The 16690-nt window shown below is 38.6% G+C and overlaps 1 protein-coding gene across 2 annotated transcripts; it reads right to left on the minus strand.

Moving 5' to 3' along the window:
• Positions 127 to 15775, minus strand: LOC105173837. 2 transcript variants are annotated; one of them, XM_011095720.2, is made up of 16 exons: positions 15230 to 15775; positions 11692 to 14295; positions 10994 to 11429; positions 9933 to 10161; positions 9233 to 9397; positions 7965 to 8237; positions 7604 to 7849; positions 6831 to 7220; positions 5415 to 6749; positions 5281 to 5337; positions 4121 to 4549; positions 2903 to 3126; positions 2321 to 2454; positions 1454 to 1711; positions 1193 to 1371; positions 127 to 1063 (listed from the first exon to the last, which is right to left on the minus strand). In XM_011095720.2, exons 1-16 carry the CDS (start codon positions 15633 to 15635, stop codon positions 965 to 967), a joined length of 7464 nt encoding a protein of 2487 aa, XP_011094022.1. In that variant the 5' UTR covers positions 15636 to 15775; the 3' UTR covers positions 127 to 964. The 2 variants fall into 2 exon arrangements, with proteins under 2 accessions (XP_011094022.1, XP_020549231.1); XM_020693572.1 differs by having other exon boundaries at positions 11692 to 14275; positions 15230 to 15367.

The raw sequence follows: 16690 nt of genomic DNA on the forward strand, positions 1-16690 counted from the left end.
GTCAATAATTCGGTCGGAAAATCTGACATTTCGACCTAAACCAATTAACTCCAATAATATGGTTCAACCAAACAAATCACAAGACAAACTTGTATTATAATTGACTAAGACCAAAATCCAAGAATATTAATTAAGATCACTTTATTTTAATTCGATTGACCGTGTGTATACGAGAATTTCCTACCAAAGGAGAAAGAGGATACAGCATAGCAGAGTGAGGCATACACAGACCAGCAAGCAGCACAAAAAGGAACATATAATTCACTAGCACGTAACAAACCATATAATTATTTCTACAGTGTCATACAACACAAGCAACCTAACCACGCAATTAATCCCTGAAAATTCTACACAAAACCTCGTAGTTTGGGTCATGACCCCATGATCCAAACACTTCACCGCTGCCCACTTGACATGCCAACAAACGGCAGAAAGAAAGTAGCTCTGCTTATGAGAGGGATGAATTTGTAGATCATTCATGTAACGGGAATGTGCAGTTGACACAATAGAACAGCAAATAGAGATCTTTACAGCAATTCCTGAACTCAGATGACTCCGAAATGATCTTCTATTACCAAGTTCCGCAACAAATTTAGCTACAGAAGTTCCTTCTAATAGGTAGCTGAACTTTCATCATTAAGGCCCCCGGAAACCGAAAAACCTTAGGATCCAGTTTGTGGAACTGCTAACTCTTACCCATTCCCGTTGAAATGGGAAACATCATGTGGAATGCTGATATGATTCACTAGAAATGATAACAGTATATCAATTCGGGAAGTCCACAAGACACTCCATGGCGAAGTCGGCCATTAGAACATTACTTCTATGTCAATTGGCAGGGGAAGAATAACACATGAGGAGCAACTTTATAGGTAGTATCCGTTCCTACCTGGTATGTAGAAACATACCACCTCTTTGTACATCGACAACAAGGACTACAATGCAGTTGGCTCTTAACTTCTTGTCACCTGGGAAAATCTTGAAACCTGATATATTTTACAAAACCGTCTCCACCGCATGTAAGGAAACCATGAGAAACAACCTGAATATCAGTAACTGCAGCCTGCAAAACAGGGGACGATATTTACTTCAGAAGAAAACTAAATGCTCTTAAGTTCCATTTTAGTGGCTGCTGCTGCCTTTTTTTTTTTTTGGTTTTCTTTTAAATTCAAAAAGATTGCTTCAGAGTTACCCTAACAACTCCACCAAAACCACGAGAGCTGGGTTGCAAGAAGGTGTGCCTTTCATGCAATCTCGGCCAATGAAATACTAACTTGGCCATCTTCGCATCCCAAAGTTTTACATCTCCATCCTTGCTCCCAGTCAAGAAAAAACTGGTATTTGGAATTGTAGATATTTTGGTGACACTCCCTTCATGCAGATAATAAGCATGGTCAATTCAAAGTTCTGATCATGTTTGAACTAGATTCAAGTAATGTATCAGTCAGAGTACCTGAGTGAGCCTTTGGTATGTACCAAAGCATTCCATTTCTATTCTGGTCCCCAGTTTTGCTCCACATATCAACAGAAGATGAAGCACTGATGTTATGTTCGCCAGTGTCCAAGTGTTTGTGTTTCTTTGTCCTTCCCGTTGCTATATAGCGGAAGTCATGAAGTCCAACATCACCACCTTTTCCGCCAGTCAAAATAAGAGGAGAAATGGAACCGCTTCCTATGTCATTATCGAAAACAGAAAGAGAACGCGCACCACCTAAAACAAAATAGATCGTAATCTTCATAAATTACGTATCTATAAGAAAAGAAGAGTTCTACCTAGCAATGCCAACTATATGAAAACATATTAGTGCATTCAAACACATGTAACTGTATCAACACTGATGTTAAAAAAAAGCAAATGAGAAGTACATAGATAAGGTTTCTCCCAAAAGAACACAAGACAACTGTTTAATTCAATGTATAATTTCCCTCTTTCTTTTAGAAACATGTTTGTGTTTTCAATTCCAGTTTTCGGTGGTAAATATGTATTTTCAATTCTATATAGATTTCCGTTCGAAATGAGAATAGATTTGGAACATTAGTAAGATTGTGTTTTATATTGTGTTAAATCAATATATTTCCAATTGGAATACGTATAAAGAAAATATGTATATTTCCACCCGCCCAAATCACATAGTGACTTGCCTTACACCAAATCCAAGAGACGAGGCACTCACTGTTTTTATGATGTTACAGTGAAGTTTAAGGTGGATGCATTCTCCTATTGGGAATTCCAGAAGTCTTCACTCACCTTAATGTATAAGCATTTTCAAAACTAAGAAATCATGCAAATAGTACATCAAGCAACTCAAAGAAGGCAAACCTTCATGACACATTATAGAAGCTTGAGATGTGGTTGGAGGAGCAAGTGTGTCCCATACAACTACGTTAACACCATTGGAGCTGTACCCAGCAGCTGCAACAATTGATCCACTCGCTGTAACATAAGTCACATCCCTATGAACAGCAACAGGAAACCCGAGAATAAGGAATCAAGACTTGCAAACAGTAAACAAACGCCAAGAATAACACCTCTCATGCAACAAAGAATAAAATAATCTTGCCTAGACACAAGCATATAGGAACTTTTTTCTTTTCCAATAAATTGACTGTTCATGCACCAGCAAAAAGCTAAACCAATCCATTAACCAGCTAAAAATGCTTTAAAGTTTACTTTGTCCTCAGCATATGCTGTAACCACTGGCGGAAGTAGAAAAGGATCAAAGGGGAAGGTTTCTGTAGGACTTCAACAGCTCTCACTAAAGCAAAAAATGAGTTCCACAAAATATTCTTATATGTATATATTTAACCTCTGACAGAAAGTATCAGAAGATTATACTAGAGTCTCATAAAAGTTAAGATGCAGATTCTATCTGCAGCTTAATTGACCAAAATTGTTACGTACGCTGTATGATTGTTGAAGCAGACAGAAGATTCTGTAGGATGAACATTAGTTCTTCCTCCAACTTCAAGCTGCCATGTGCATACAGTTCCATCTAATGCAGCAGTCACGAATCGGTGTCCAAAGTGATCAAATTGCACCGCAGACACAGAAGCAAGGGCATAAGGCGGTGGAACATTTGCAGCTGGAAGTACTCCATATGTAGCAGTAGCTACATCCTTGTTAAACTGTCAGCCATCATACTTCGTATCAAGTTATGTGGAGAAAAGGTAACAGCACCTTCATAAAACAATGGAGCATGCATACATGTAAACATATGGTATTACTATCAAGTAGGATTCAAGCCCTGTTTTTTTTTTTGGCATGTTCTGATTTGTTAATAAATGTTATGCATAAGGAAAATAACACATCCAGTGAATCAAGTCTCCATCGAGTATATGAAGTTGCTATTTCTGTTGCCAAGTCCATCAATCAGTTAGCACGGTTTACATAAACTAAATATTTGCGGCAAATGATTTCTAAAAGTGAAGTTTCATGCAAGTGTACAACAATTGTTTCGGAATTTTGAGTATATAGCCATGTACACATTTTTAAAATCTCAATATAGATATAAAATAAAACATGCAAAATCGTGTAGTAGTGATGTTCTTGAGAAACAGCTTCACATATAATTATGAAAGAGCACGAAGAATGGTAAAAAGCCAACTGATGTAAATGGACAACCAGTCATCATAATTCAGCAGATTAAGATGTCAACTGATTTATGGTCATCCTCGTCCACATGCAACTTCTCTCATCTGGATACATATGAAGTTTACTGTGAACCTTCATAAAGAGGTATCATGCTCTTGCTTGAGCAAAACCAACCACACAAATTCATAACTTGAATAACACAATTTTAAAAAAATAATAATAATCAATGGAAAATTTTCATGTGAGTAGGCACACAAAGATGATGGTTTTGATGCAAGGCATTTACCTCCCACAGGTATATGTGAGTATTGCTGGAACCAACTAAGAAGAAAGGCCTAGATGGATGAGATGCAAATGCCCTTGTCCTGATATTGTCCACCATTGCAGGTGGATCAAGAAACTCAACCAAACACAATAATAATAAACCAACCAAACAAATTCATAACTAGAATAACACAATTTTAATAAATGGAAAATTTTCATGTGAGAAGGCACACAAAGATGATGGTTTTGATGCAAGGCATTTACCTCCCACAGGTATATGTGAGTATTGCTGGAACCAACTAAGAAGAAAGGCCTAGATGGATGAGATGCAAATGCCCTCGTCCTGATATTGTCCACCGTTGCAGGTGGATCAAGAAACTCATCAAAACCTTCTTGGACCCCCCAACCAAGGCGTGATGATCCTCCGCCAGCATAACCAGGAATGCCAAAGGCTCCACCACCCATTAAATCCCTGCCTGGTGTGGGCAAAGCACCTGCACCAATTGTAGCCCCACCTAACCCAAGATGTGGACCCTTCTTAATCCCCAGACACACTCCAGGAGAAACATATGTAGGAACTGGGATAGACTCAGACCCAGCCCACCCATCATGGGGCCAGTCAGCTTCAGCCCAGATATATTCAGATTTATCACTATGGAGAACTCCATCTTCCCAGTTGAAAAATATTATACCCTGATTCAAAAACAGTAGCATATCCAAGATTGGATATTAATCAAGGAATTCTTCTTTCAATCTCATTATGCACATAGAGACGCAATATAATAGAAATTATCTGTTAAATGCAATCACTTAGGTAAACACGGACGTAACACTTAAGTTAATAGTTCAGGTTAGAGTACAGATGATGATAAAATAACAGTTTAGTGGGTCAAGAGTTTCCAATACATGTGTAAACATGAAACCAATTAATGGAAACCTAAGCCACTGAGCCAGTGGCTTAATACACTGCTGAAAGCCAAGACATAACCAGCACTATTCCAAACAGAGGAAAGAAGAGAATATCTGGTCTACTGCTCCTATAGCGCCTGCAAGCCAAGATAGGAAGGAGCCCGTCTCTTCTAGGCACCAGAACAAACAGCTTTGACTTTTCAAAAAACAAGAGTTTTTTCTTCATAGTGACCCAAACTAACAGGTCAAGACACAAGATGCTGGATTTTTCACACTTAAGCTGACACTTCCACCACTAGCCAATTTACACTAGTTTGCTAGGTATCAGAGCAGATAAACAAAATCATGTAAAAGATTCTTGGTTATCCATACAAAAAAGTTAGAAAGGCACCAGTAGATAAGTTCCAAAAATGAAGTAATTCAATAGACAGTCTAAAATAGGAGTAGAAGCTCTCATCCAGTTATGTTATGAGACCGTCAAAGCATCACAACCAGATAATGGGGGAGCTTCTAACCTTCTTATTGCTAGCAAGTGCAGCTTCAGAGTGATCAATTGAGTTTAAGCACAAAGCCTGCATTGGATAAGAGGAACAAAATGTAACATGCAATCAATAAAATTATAATTGTAGCAACCATTCGACAGAAGTACCTCCAGAAGTTCTCCGTTTCTTCTATATATTTCTTTAGGATTTTGAAAAGGCACAACCCTCTTTGGGTCATATAAATCTTTGTCACCAGAATTTTTGAAAGGATGATCGTCTGGCGATAAACAGGCTAAAGGTGATCCTCTTGCACGACTAGGACTACCAAGTCTGTCTTCTTTATCACAAGTTTCCTCAGATTTGAACTCTCTCATAATGTTTACATATGCATCACGCCACCCACCAAATGACTTCTCCTTAAAATAAGGTAGCCAATTACGATATTCTTGCAAAAAAACTCCACGAATTAAGTTTGGATCCGTACAAGTATTCCATAAATGTTCAAAATCTAACTCGTTGCCACGGTCCAACAATTTTGTATCTTCACTCATCTGACAATTATCTTCACCTCCTGTTAGAGACAGACCATCTTCAAAGTAGAGAAGGGTTCTGTTTGATACATTTTGAAGCAGGTATGTCGCGAACTTCTTTGAACTATAAAAAGAAATAACTCCACAGGTGAGCTTTAGAGACTCGACCAAAGTATTTGAAACCAATCTGACCTGTAGCTGTAAGTCATTGCCGTTGGGATCTACGTCAGGTTGAGATGGGGAAGAGCCACTTCCATCAAGTACTTCAGGCAATGTACTGAGTTTATGTTCCAAAAATCTAGACATATGCATCCATAAAGAAGCATTCGCAGCATGCCATATCTTGTCATCTGGAACTACTCCACTTCGTTCCTGTTTTTCTCCATTGGTCTGATCATGTGTTCCTAAGTCTGTCAGTGAATTATGAGCAAGGATCTCCACAATATCAGCAAGAAGTTTAGTCAGATCTTCAATCTTGATCTCATTGGCTGCACCCCCTCCCATTAATTTGACCATAATAGGTCTAACAAGTAATAGAAGGGCTTCAAAGTTTTTCTTAAGGCAAGCTGAAGCAAAAAGTAAATGGCATTTCAACAAACAAAGAAGTGGAAAAAGTAACATCAGAATGTCTTCGGAGTAGGATCTGAGGAACAACCGCAACATGGCTCTCAGATACCAAAATGTCCATGCTATCCCTTGATTGGAAAAACCCCAAGCACCAAGCCAGCAAAACCTGCTTTCGTCATTCCTGGTCAAATATGTCGAGCAAAAGCAGTTTTTGCAAGAGGCAATGACATATTTCACATACAAGCAGGAGATTTCTTCAGTGGCTTTCAAGAGGAGATTGGATGGACACAATAACAAGTTATCAGGTCGGCTACTTTTTTCTTGAAATAGAAATTTCGGAATATTCTCTACCAATATATAGTGCCCAACAAATTCTCGACCATTATGGTGCAAAGATAATACAATCTGTGCACAAAACAGGAAAAATTAGATAATCCCACACAATAAAGTTAGGATGCACCAAACTACTAAGATCAAAATAATTACCATGCTAATTAAATGGCACGGAAGCAAAGAGAATTTCTGCTGGAAATATGCAATAGCTGCAGCCAAATGGTCTTCAAATTCCTTCAGTAACTTCTTAAGTCCTTCACTGTCAATATCGTGGTTTATGAACTCTCCAATAGAAAACCTAGCAGTGCCTACACAGCTTGGATGTTCTCTTAACAAATTTGATATATACTGCATGGCCAAATGTAACTTACAATGCGACATAATATGGCACAACAGCTCATTTGAGATCCAGTTTGAGGAACTTTGATTTATTGATGGCTTCCCCATTTCAACAAGATTGCCAGTTGGGCTATGCATCACATTTCCATGGGTAGCTCCACCAGAGAGGCTAACAGATGAAGAGAGGCACTCCAGAGCTTCAAGCTTGTCCAGGAAGAAGGAAAAATAATCAGTATGATCCTTTATATACAAAGTCATCCTAATCATAGGGTTATATACAATGATGGGCATGAAGAAATTGAGGATGTTAATAATACCTTGGCAAGCACCATTTATGGTGGAAATAGTAAATTGTACAAGTCTTAGTTACAAATCTCTAATGTTAAACAAAAAAAACCATAAGAGATACCAGTGATTATGAAGTATAGCCTACTGAACTGAAGATTTGATGAAGGAAACCACAGTTACAAATAGCATTTCATAGCATGGGCCAAGCATGAAAGCATATAAATAAGGATCGTTAGAACATTATGTACCAAACTTACAACCTCAAGACCAAATATATTGACAAGGTAAGACTGACTTACAGGTAGGCCACATCTGCCAAAGGAAGTAACACTCAACAAAGTTGCCCACCGACATAAAACAGCAGCATTAAACTCCCCAATAGCATTTTTCATGCTAGTCTTTGTAGCCAACATTAGGCAATATTGACCAATGCTTGGATCCAGAAAAGAAGCAGTAGAGGATGAGAGGACTGCAATATCAAATTCAGAACCCATTTCGACACCCAGCATTCTCAAAAAAGATTGGGAATAATTTCCCAATAACCACTGCCCCAGAAAAGAAGGAAATGAGCCTTTGATAGAACAGCATAAAATGAACACAATAGAGGAAACTAAAAGATTAAATAGGTGCTCATGCTGAAAAGAATATCATAGCTCCTACCTCTAAAAAACTTGCCATCCAGAAGTCGCCTCTCGACAACGCGGATGGGAGGAGAAATTTTGAAATAAGATTGCACTCTAAAGAGGCACCACGCCCCTCGATGAGATGACAAATTACAAGGGCAAGCTGTTCATCTCCAAGGTTTTTAGCACAGACTGTGACAGCTGAAGAAGCATCTCCTCCGAGCAAAAAGAAAGCTATTGCAAGTTCTAGTTGATGTTTACTCATCAGCACATAAGCATTTTTTAGAGCTGCTGCCTTATTTTTATCCTCCTGTAAAAATGCAGTAAAGAAAGCTCATTTAAAACGGAAAACGAGATATTGCAGCATCTGCATTCTGGAATAGTTTCTCTTCTACCACCATCAATTAGGTTACAGAGAGGGGAAAAAAACTACTTGCACATAGCACCAACTTCCAAGGTAAGAGACAAGAATCAGTTGGATATTCAAGAAGCAGACATTTCCAAAATAGTTCTTGTAAAGTTTCATACCAGGGACTCTATTCTAGTTTTTTTCAAGAAAATATTATGAACATTTCATTTAGAAGTATAAACAGAGGTGAATTCCATAAGGTGGTGGCTAGTAAATATAGCCATATGTAACATTGAAAACATGTTCAGTGCAAGGATTTGATGAGAAAAAGAAAAGATAATGCTAAGGAAGACAGTTTTTGTTGTTTGCTGCTATGGAAACTACTGAGTAAAAGAAACTTGAAAGAAAATATAATGCACTCTGGTAAAACTTACTATCCTGGCATAAAAGGTGAGGTAAACAACTGAAAGCTTGGGAGAGGATTATTTGCTCCTCTCTCTAGCTCCAAGTCAGCCATCACCTTCCTCCCTATTGTTTTCCGTCGAGAATGAATGAAGCTTGAGATTTTGACTTCTTTGATTTCATTATATTTATCCTGGCACTTTACGTTCCTCATCTAAATCCTAGTACAAAGCAGGGGAAAACTCAATCCATCAAAAGAAATGGTATCACAAGGAGTAATAATGTTTCTCCCTTCAGTTTTGCTTTATTTAGTGGCACCTCAAATGCCATAAGTGTCACCATTTCAATATAAGAATATAATCTTTAAAGGACAAGGTTAATTGCATACATCGTTCTGTTTAATTGGCCAAAAACTGGAATTGGTTTATTCTCCTAACATGCTCCTTGCATCAGCTTGTAACCATCAAATAACATCTGTACCAGGCTACGGTTAGCAACCTGGAAATGGATCAGCAAATAGTTCAAGCGATTTATGGACTTGGAATTAATAATACCTGAAAGTTTCTAGACAGAAATCCAGCCAATGGTTTATCTTTATCGTCTTTGCTTATTTTGAACAGGCCAGCCAAAACTTGAAGCCTGTTCAATGCTATGTAAAGGAGCATGCAGGCCTTAGGATCTTTGTTTTTCATGTACTGTTGTCTAGCCAGCCGTTCCATCTGCAATAAAATATATGTTTTCAAGCTAACAAGTAAGAAAGAGGTAGAATACTTTCTAGCATCATCAGCATAGGAACATAAAATTACACACACAAACAAACACATACCTAAACGAATAACAGTATTACCTACCTGAAATTACATATATGCTTAATCCAAATGAATACAAAACGTCAAACAACTATTTGTTGTGTTGAAAATTGACAAGTTTAGTTGCATCAATAAATATATGACTTGCGCATGGGCTTGGTCCAGAGCTGATGAGCAGTTGCCTAAATATTATACCACTCTAACCGCACTGTGGACGGAATTGCAAAATGAAGTGCAACTGGGAACAAAAATTTCTTGATTATGTTTAATCTTATCATTTACAACCCAGAGCAGGAAACAAACATTCACCAATTACTTACCCAACAGCAAAAAGGAGAAAAACACCACATGCAACAATTCTTATGCAACTTGTGTTAATAGTTAACAAGCATAGCATAGCAAAACACATATCTAGTCCACTTTTCAACATGGGTTCACACCATACCTTAACCCGCAACTCTGCCACATTAGTATACCAGAACCCCACGCCCATACTACGCATTTCTTCCCAAGACGGCTCTGATGATAGTAGAGACTGAAACAAATTTTCATGACAATCTGAATGAAAAGCCCACCCAATCAGTCCTGAAGAAGCAACCAACTCTTCTGCCAGTGGCAATCTACTGAATCTTCGAGCAAAATATAGTTTTTGAAACCTCACTGCAACCCAGAATCTTCAAAAGAAAATTACTGGCAAGTTAATAGAAGAATTTATCATATTGCTAGGAATGGAAGGAAAGCATTAGCATTTCTGCTTTTCACTAGCACTTCATATCATCTTTACAATATTTTATCCCACTGTATCACATACTATGATTTGGATGTGGAATGCTACTATGTGTTGTTTTGGGCTGAAACGCAACTTCATCCATCAGAAAAAAGTAAACATAGTTGCATGTTTATGCAGTAGATCATGGTTATTTGCTTTATTTTACTCATTCAACCAAATTATTTTTTCTAATGAATGCATGAAAGCAATAGCATCTTCCACAAAGATAAGGATCGTGTCTTGTTACAATCCATTCAGTTTCCACAAGCAATCTAAAGTCACACCCAATATGTAGAGGAAGTGTACTCAAATCTATTATATCACTCTACAGCCTGCAAAACACACAGGACTTGTCTAGGTGGCCTTGTGGACAGCAGTTTCAGGGAAGCACCCAAGCAAGAAGCATCTATTGACGCTAACTAGCCTCAATTTCCAAATGAAAACATTTACCACATATAAGAACACAAGCACCAGGTACAACATCAGAGGACAATAGGGTTTAACTGTTTTAACTTTCCTATTCAACTCCCCGTCTAATTTCGGCTTATACGTATCTTCATTGGCACTCCCCTTAACTATGCAATCATCTATACAAGCAGAAGTTAAAATACCATTGATTCAAAAACCATATGTCCAGCAATAACTGACAAACAATATTTTAGGAGTCCATCATTTTCCAACGTGGGAAGGATTAATTCAAAATTTGGGGTGCGCAAATTCACAAAATCCAAAAGTACCTTCTGCCAGGTCCATCAAGACTTCCATAAGCAGAATCAGAGTGAGAATTACTAACTTCTTGTAAAAGATCAATTAGGGCAAGAGCCTGCATCATTTCAACTTCAGTTATGTATGAATAATCGTACAACCTCTCAAGAGCTTTGGCAAAGTCATTAAATTCAGATCTGGACGAAGACGAAGTCAAAGAAGAATTTGGATTATCATAACCACCAATCTGAGAAAAGTGTGATAGCGTTGTTTGCAGCTGTGAACTGCTCCACTGAAATAATTTATCATTTGAACTAGGTGAGAGAAGCCCTTCAAGATAATCTGATAGGGGAACTGGTGAGATTATATTGTAGCACATTTTCGCACCATATCCTTGTTTAGACAAATTGCTAGAAGCAAGGTGCTGGACAAGATGCCGCAAAGCAATAAATGCACGTTTCCAGTGACCTACAGACATAAAAATAATTATTACATTATAAAAACTAATAACAGATTTGTTAGCGTTACAGTGTTGCTCATCAAACTTCTCATGATACCAGGAACCTGTAATCCTTAGATTTGCTGTTGAAGTGAATTATACATCATTTTCATGGTTTTTAGTCTTATAAGTATTAGTTGTGTCATTAAGCCTTAGATCTAAAGAAAAAACAAAATATCAAAGTTAAAAAACGGAAAGATAAAGATATTAACCAATCCCAACCCGACGTACCTGAACACAAGTTAATCAGGAGTGCCTCAGGGTGAAATAGAGGCAGAGATCCTCCTATAATGTCCGCTATGTCTGACATGCTCAAGAAACATATTCTGGCATCTGAGTTGTATGCTGGCAGACATTTTTCAGTATTTACAGTTGACTGCAAATCACCGTCGGTATTCATCATCATAGAAGCCTGAGACTGATATTGTCCTCCAGTGATCTTCTCAGGTGGTTTTTCAGAAGCAGTAGAAATTAGAGAAACCATGCTTCCATTGGAGCCAGGACCGTCAGATAATAATAAATAGTGACTGAAGATGCTGAAATACTCGTCGTGGACAACTATGGCTGTGCCCTTAGGGCCCCAAAGGAAGTTGGAGATAGCAGGCAAACCACTATAAACTGCAATGCAAATCCAAGCATTTCTTTTCAAAGGAGTTTCATATTTCAAAATATCTTGACCTACATGCCGTTGCAGGGCATATAACCGCAATTCATTTTCTAAACCAACCCCAAGCAATAACTGACCGTTTCCCAACCTAAACCAATTTAAGGCTACAATCTTTCCATCAAAGCATAGTTTATCTTCTAGCATGAAGCTGCCTGCACTCTGGACAAGCATGCACTCCCATATAGAAACTGAACTAAAGTAGCTTGGGTTGTTGGTTGTGGAGGCCATCGCAATCTTTCGACAACAAGCACTAGCAGATACTGACAGGATAGGACCTTGCTCTGAAGTAAGAACGCCAACAAGACTCCAGTTTGCATCTGAGTTCATTGATTGAGCTGGCATGGTCTGCCACAGTTTTAAACTGCCATTAGCACAACCGGTTATCATATGATATGCATAGGAGCAGCTGCCCATTTCTTCAGCAGAACTCAGCTGCTCTACAGACAGAACCAAGTCACTGGGGCAGACTACAGCACAACATGTCACCACGTCATCATTGTGGGGAACAGGAAAGACTGACGAGCGAGGATCAACTGAGACAGAATATTTGTTACCAGAATACTCACTTTCAAATGTTTGTAAGTGCTCATCACAACAGCTCCCTTGCGAATCACAAGAATGGATGGTTATTTCCCATGACAAAGCCTGAAAACCATCTGTCCATAATGCTACCAGCAGAAATTTACAAGAAACAGAGTTTCCATTTCTGTTAGAAGGTAAAGGAATCGAAGAGATTCTACTTAGTCGTTGTTCATGACCTTCAAGCTTGAAGGGAATAGAGAATAAAGTGTGAAATTGGACTTTCTCATCATTATTTTTCGAAGTCTTGACTATAAAGCAATCGATACCATTGGCGTGTCCCATGAGAAGAACCTGGTCCTTACCAAGCAGAGTGGGAACCCAACTCAAGCACATGTAATTTGGAGAGTGGTCAGAAACAGAAACTTTTCCACAGAGTTTCCAAGAGGGCGTTGATGCTGGCAGGCCTGTATGACTATTGAAAAAGGTTGAAAATGACCAGAAGATAAGCATTCCATTTGCATCTAAAGAAGCAGCAAGTTCGACTTCAACGGAAAAAGGATGAATTGCTATTTGTAAAATTTTGCCGGTATGACCCTCAACTTCAAGTACTCCTTTCGCACAAGCAGTCAGAGGACTTTCAACATGACCGTCATTAGCAGATTTTCCTTCTGTGCTAGTTGATACTTGAGTATATAATTGTGCCCAGCCAAACGAATTACAAGGTAACAATTGAACCAAGGAGCAAACAGCAGGAGGGCCGGAAGCTCGAGTCCTCATCATCAAAACTTTATGAACAAGCAATTGACCTGCTTCCATTTCAACACTGACTAACTCCTGCTTCTTCCATAAAGTAACCCTTGGAAATCTCACAGGAGTAAAATCATCAAGACAGTGAATAGCCCAGAGTGTTATTACTCTTTTGGGACCAAATCCAATTAACCACTCACACCTACCAGCAGTATCATACTGAAGGTCATCCAAACATGAATAATAGCAAGTTTCTTTATCAATAATCGTCACTCCTTCAACTTCCTTTGCCCAACTTACAAAGACATCAGAGCCCAAAAAACCATTCAGAGTTTGGTTTACCTCAACTGAAGCAATGACACAAAAAGATAACTTTGTTGCTTTCTGGTCACCGTATTCCTTTCCAGCTCTTCTAATCCTCCCATCATCAATTTCACCCCATAACCTAACAGCTCCATCAAGACAGCAAGTTAACAAGACCGACCTCAATGCATGCCTGGCATGTCTACTTGATGGTTTTCCTGTTGACGGCCTCCACTGTATCATCCCAACAGGCATGGGATGATGCAGCTCGGCTTGTGGATATTTGGTGTGCCCATCACCTTGACAAACCAAAACACATTTTCTAGCCTCATTGGGTGGAGAAGATGAACCTCCAACTTGCACTTGACTACACGGTGCTGTTGCAAAAAGCCCATCGGCAGCCCAGCTGGTAGAGACGAGAACTTGAGGCACTATTGGTTTAAATGACCAGGCTATTTCCCAGGATTTCTCCTTTCTCCTCCACATCACGACCTCGATGCCTCCTGAAATTATTCCATCTCCTGAACCTGTCCATTCGATAGCCTCCACCTTCACGGATTGCACAAGTATTGCAGTCTGGCTCCAACAAAAAGAACCTGAATCTCAGTAAATAAGTTCATATTTGATTCCAAGGCAGGGAAGAAGAGAGAGAGAGAGATTAAACTTGCAGGTTACTGGAACTAAAGAAAGTGCTTGATATGGTGGTAATTTGCCCACAACACAAATAAATCTAGACTTATGAATCTTAGTTTGGGATAAAATGTGGAACACAAGAATAATTCATTATTATTAAGTTAAGCTACCTGCACATATCATATAAGAAGTGATTATACATGTGTCTCTGTGTGCGTTAGGGAGAGAGAGAGAGACAAAGAAGGAGAGAGATTTTGCGCATTAAAAGGAGATTGCAATTCTTCACATTTTAAACTCACTAGATTAGCATGTGATTGTGCTAGAAATAATAATATTAATGGCCCCAATTCTGGCTTTTTCTATATTAACATTTGCATGATGGAAAAAAAATCCAATAATCTGTCTTCATTGCCGCAATTAAATTGAATTCAGTATGAAAAATTGTTAACCAAAGAATTATCATGGCAGAAACATGAAGCAAAATTTTTGCCTCCTCAGATCCAATCAAACTTCATAGTTTTCTTCACTTTCTTCTTTATCGATTTCCTAAAGTTAATCAAGTACGGACTTACTGCTCAAAGTTTGTTAGAAGTATAGAAACATGAGTTCCATAATTATTCCTGAAGTTCCATGTTCCATATTCTTAAGTGGAATGGAATTTCCTAAGCACACACAAACTCTCTTCTAATCAAACTCCGCGATTACTTAAACTGGAACACAGGAAAATTAAGTTCGAGAGGAATATATAACCTAAAAACAAAGGACTATGAGACTAATGCTTAATAATTTCATCGAAACTATCTAAATTTTCTAAAACAGTTGTTCCTCTAGAATAATCATTCCAACGAAAATTCAACACAAGCACACAAATCAAAAATCAATCGAGTACGAACTTACTGCTCGAAGTATCGTCTTCAGTGTATGTTAATAACACAATAGAGTCACCCAATGCCACTGCGAGTTCACCTACAGAAGGCGTGGCAGGGGACCACGACACGGCGGAGACGCAGTCGGCAGCTTCTCGGGATAGTTCGATCACTTGCCGATAAATCGGGCCGACTTTTGTTTCTGCCTCCAGTAGAGGGTTTGGGAAGTGAGAGATTACTAGAAGAGAGGAAGCGCCGTAAGCGATCCATGAGTGCCCGTCGAAGTCCAGTAAAAAATCGACGGCGGGCTCTGATCCGGATTCGGATCGCGATGGGGCGGGTGGAATGATCTGGGATTTGATTAAAGGGAGCGGAAGGTGGGAGATGATATCAAGTGGCGGTGCGGGGGGAGAAGCAGCGGAACTAACCGCTCGCATCGTCGGAAGCAGCAGAAGTAGGTGATTTGCTGCGAGATTTTTCTCAGTGACACTGACACCTCTATTTCTACTTCGAAATCAGTTTTCAAGAGATTTTGCTCTTAAATAAAGTCTGCGTGCGAGGTTCCAAATCCAAAAAACAAAAAAACACTCGCTTGCTTTGTATGGCCGCATGATAAATCTATCTTTTTATATTTTAGAATTAATTATAGTTTATGATTATTTTTATATTTTGGTATTTAAATTTTTTTAAGTTAATTTCTCATCTCAATTTTATAAAATTTTAAATTTTACCAATTAAAACTGTTTTTCAATCAAGCTTTTTGTAAAAAAAATCACATGCAGTGTACATGTGATATTTAAGAGTTAGGTGATCTAATATTTTTCATATATGCACAACATCTGATGTTTTTCTAATAAAAAAAAATTTATATATAGCAAAGTGTAAGTTTCATATTGATCCGGCTCGAAATATGCGAACTCCTTGAAATCATCCAAATCAGCTATGTATTCTCCCCAAATCGTTAATGGACCTTGAGGATTAAAACATGCACGTTAGGCTAGTCAGGATTGTCCTCGACTAAGATCCTCTGACGCTCAAGTTAGTTCGGATCGATATAGAAGTGTACGATCGAAGGTAATAAATGCAAGTTAGCTTAAACTTATCTATATCTGAAGTATTTATATGGCCCAAGTGTGATGTCTGGACTGGGTCACGTGTCCCCATATGAGTGTCCCGTTACTTTTAATCGCGACGGCGGAGCGTCAACCTTTCAACTGGGTGGCTCTTTTAGGTTATGGCACGGGTTGGGGCTCCAAGGACCCGACCCGTGAATCAGTGCGTGAATCTTATCGCATTTTGGCCATTTTACCCCTAAAAGAGGGGCTCTTTCATCTTTTTGCAAAAATTGAGGTAATACCTCTATCACGTATAGTTGAGATGATAAGTTGATAAAAAAAAAAAATAGATGCTAAAGTATAAAAATGAGTATAGTCCAAGTGGCAAAATGTACTTTATCTTTATTTTATTACTATATTCAAACCTTACATATGTG

This window comes from Sesamum indicum, linkage group LG1, assembly GCF_000512975.1.
Source record: "Sesamum indicum cultivar Zhongzhi No. 13 linkage group LG1, S_indicum_v1.0, whole genome shotgun sequence".
Classification (NCBI taxonomy): Eukaryota; Viridiplantae; Streptophyta; class Magnoliopsida; order Lamiales; family Pedaliaceae; genus Sesamum; species Sesamum indicum.

Bases quoted from the DNA above. Each gene is read 5' to 3' on its own strand.
- LOC105173837 (XM_011095720.2), bottom strand. From the start codon at position 15,635: ATGCGAGCGGTTAGTTCCGCTGCTTCTCCCCCCGCACCGCCACTTGAT. The intron at 7,850-7,964 runs GTAGGAGCTATG...TTTCTGGGGCAG, and splicing joins GGATGGCAAGTTTTTTAGAG to TGGTTATTGGGAAATTATTC. The intron at 6,750-6,830 runs GTAATTATTTTG...TTTTGTGCACAG, and splicing joins CGTGCCATTTAATTAGCATG to ATTGTATTATCTTTGCACCA.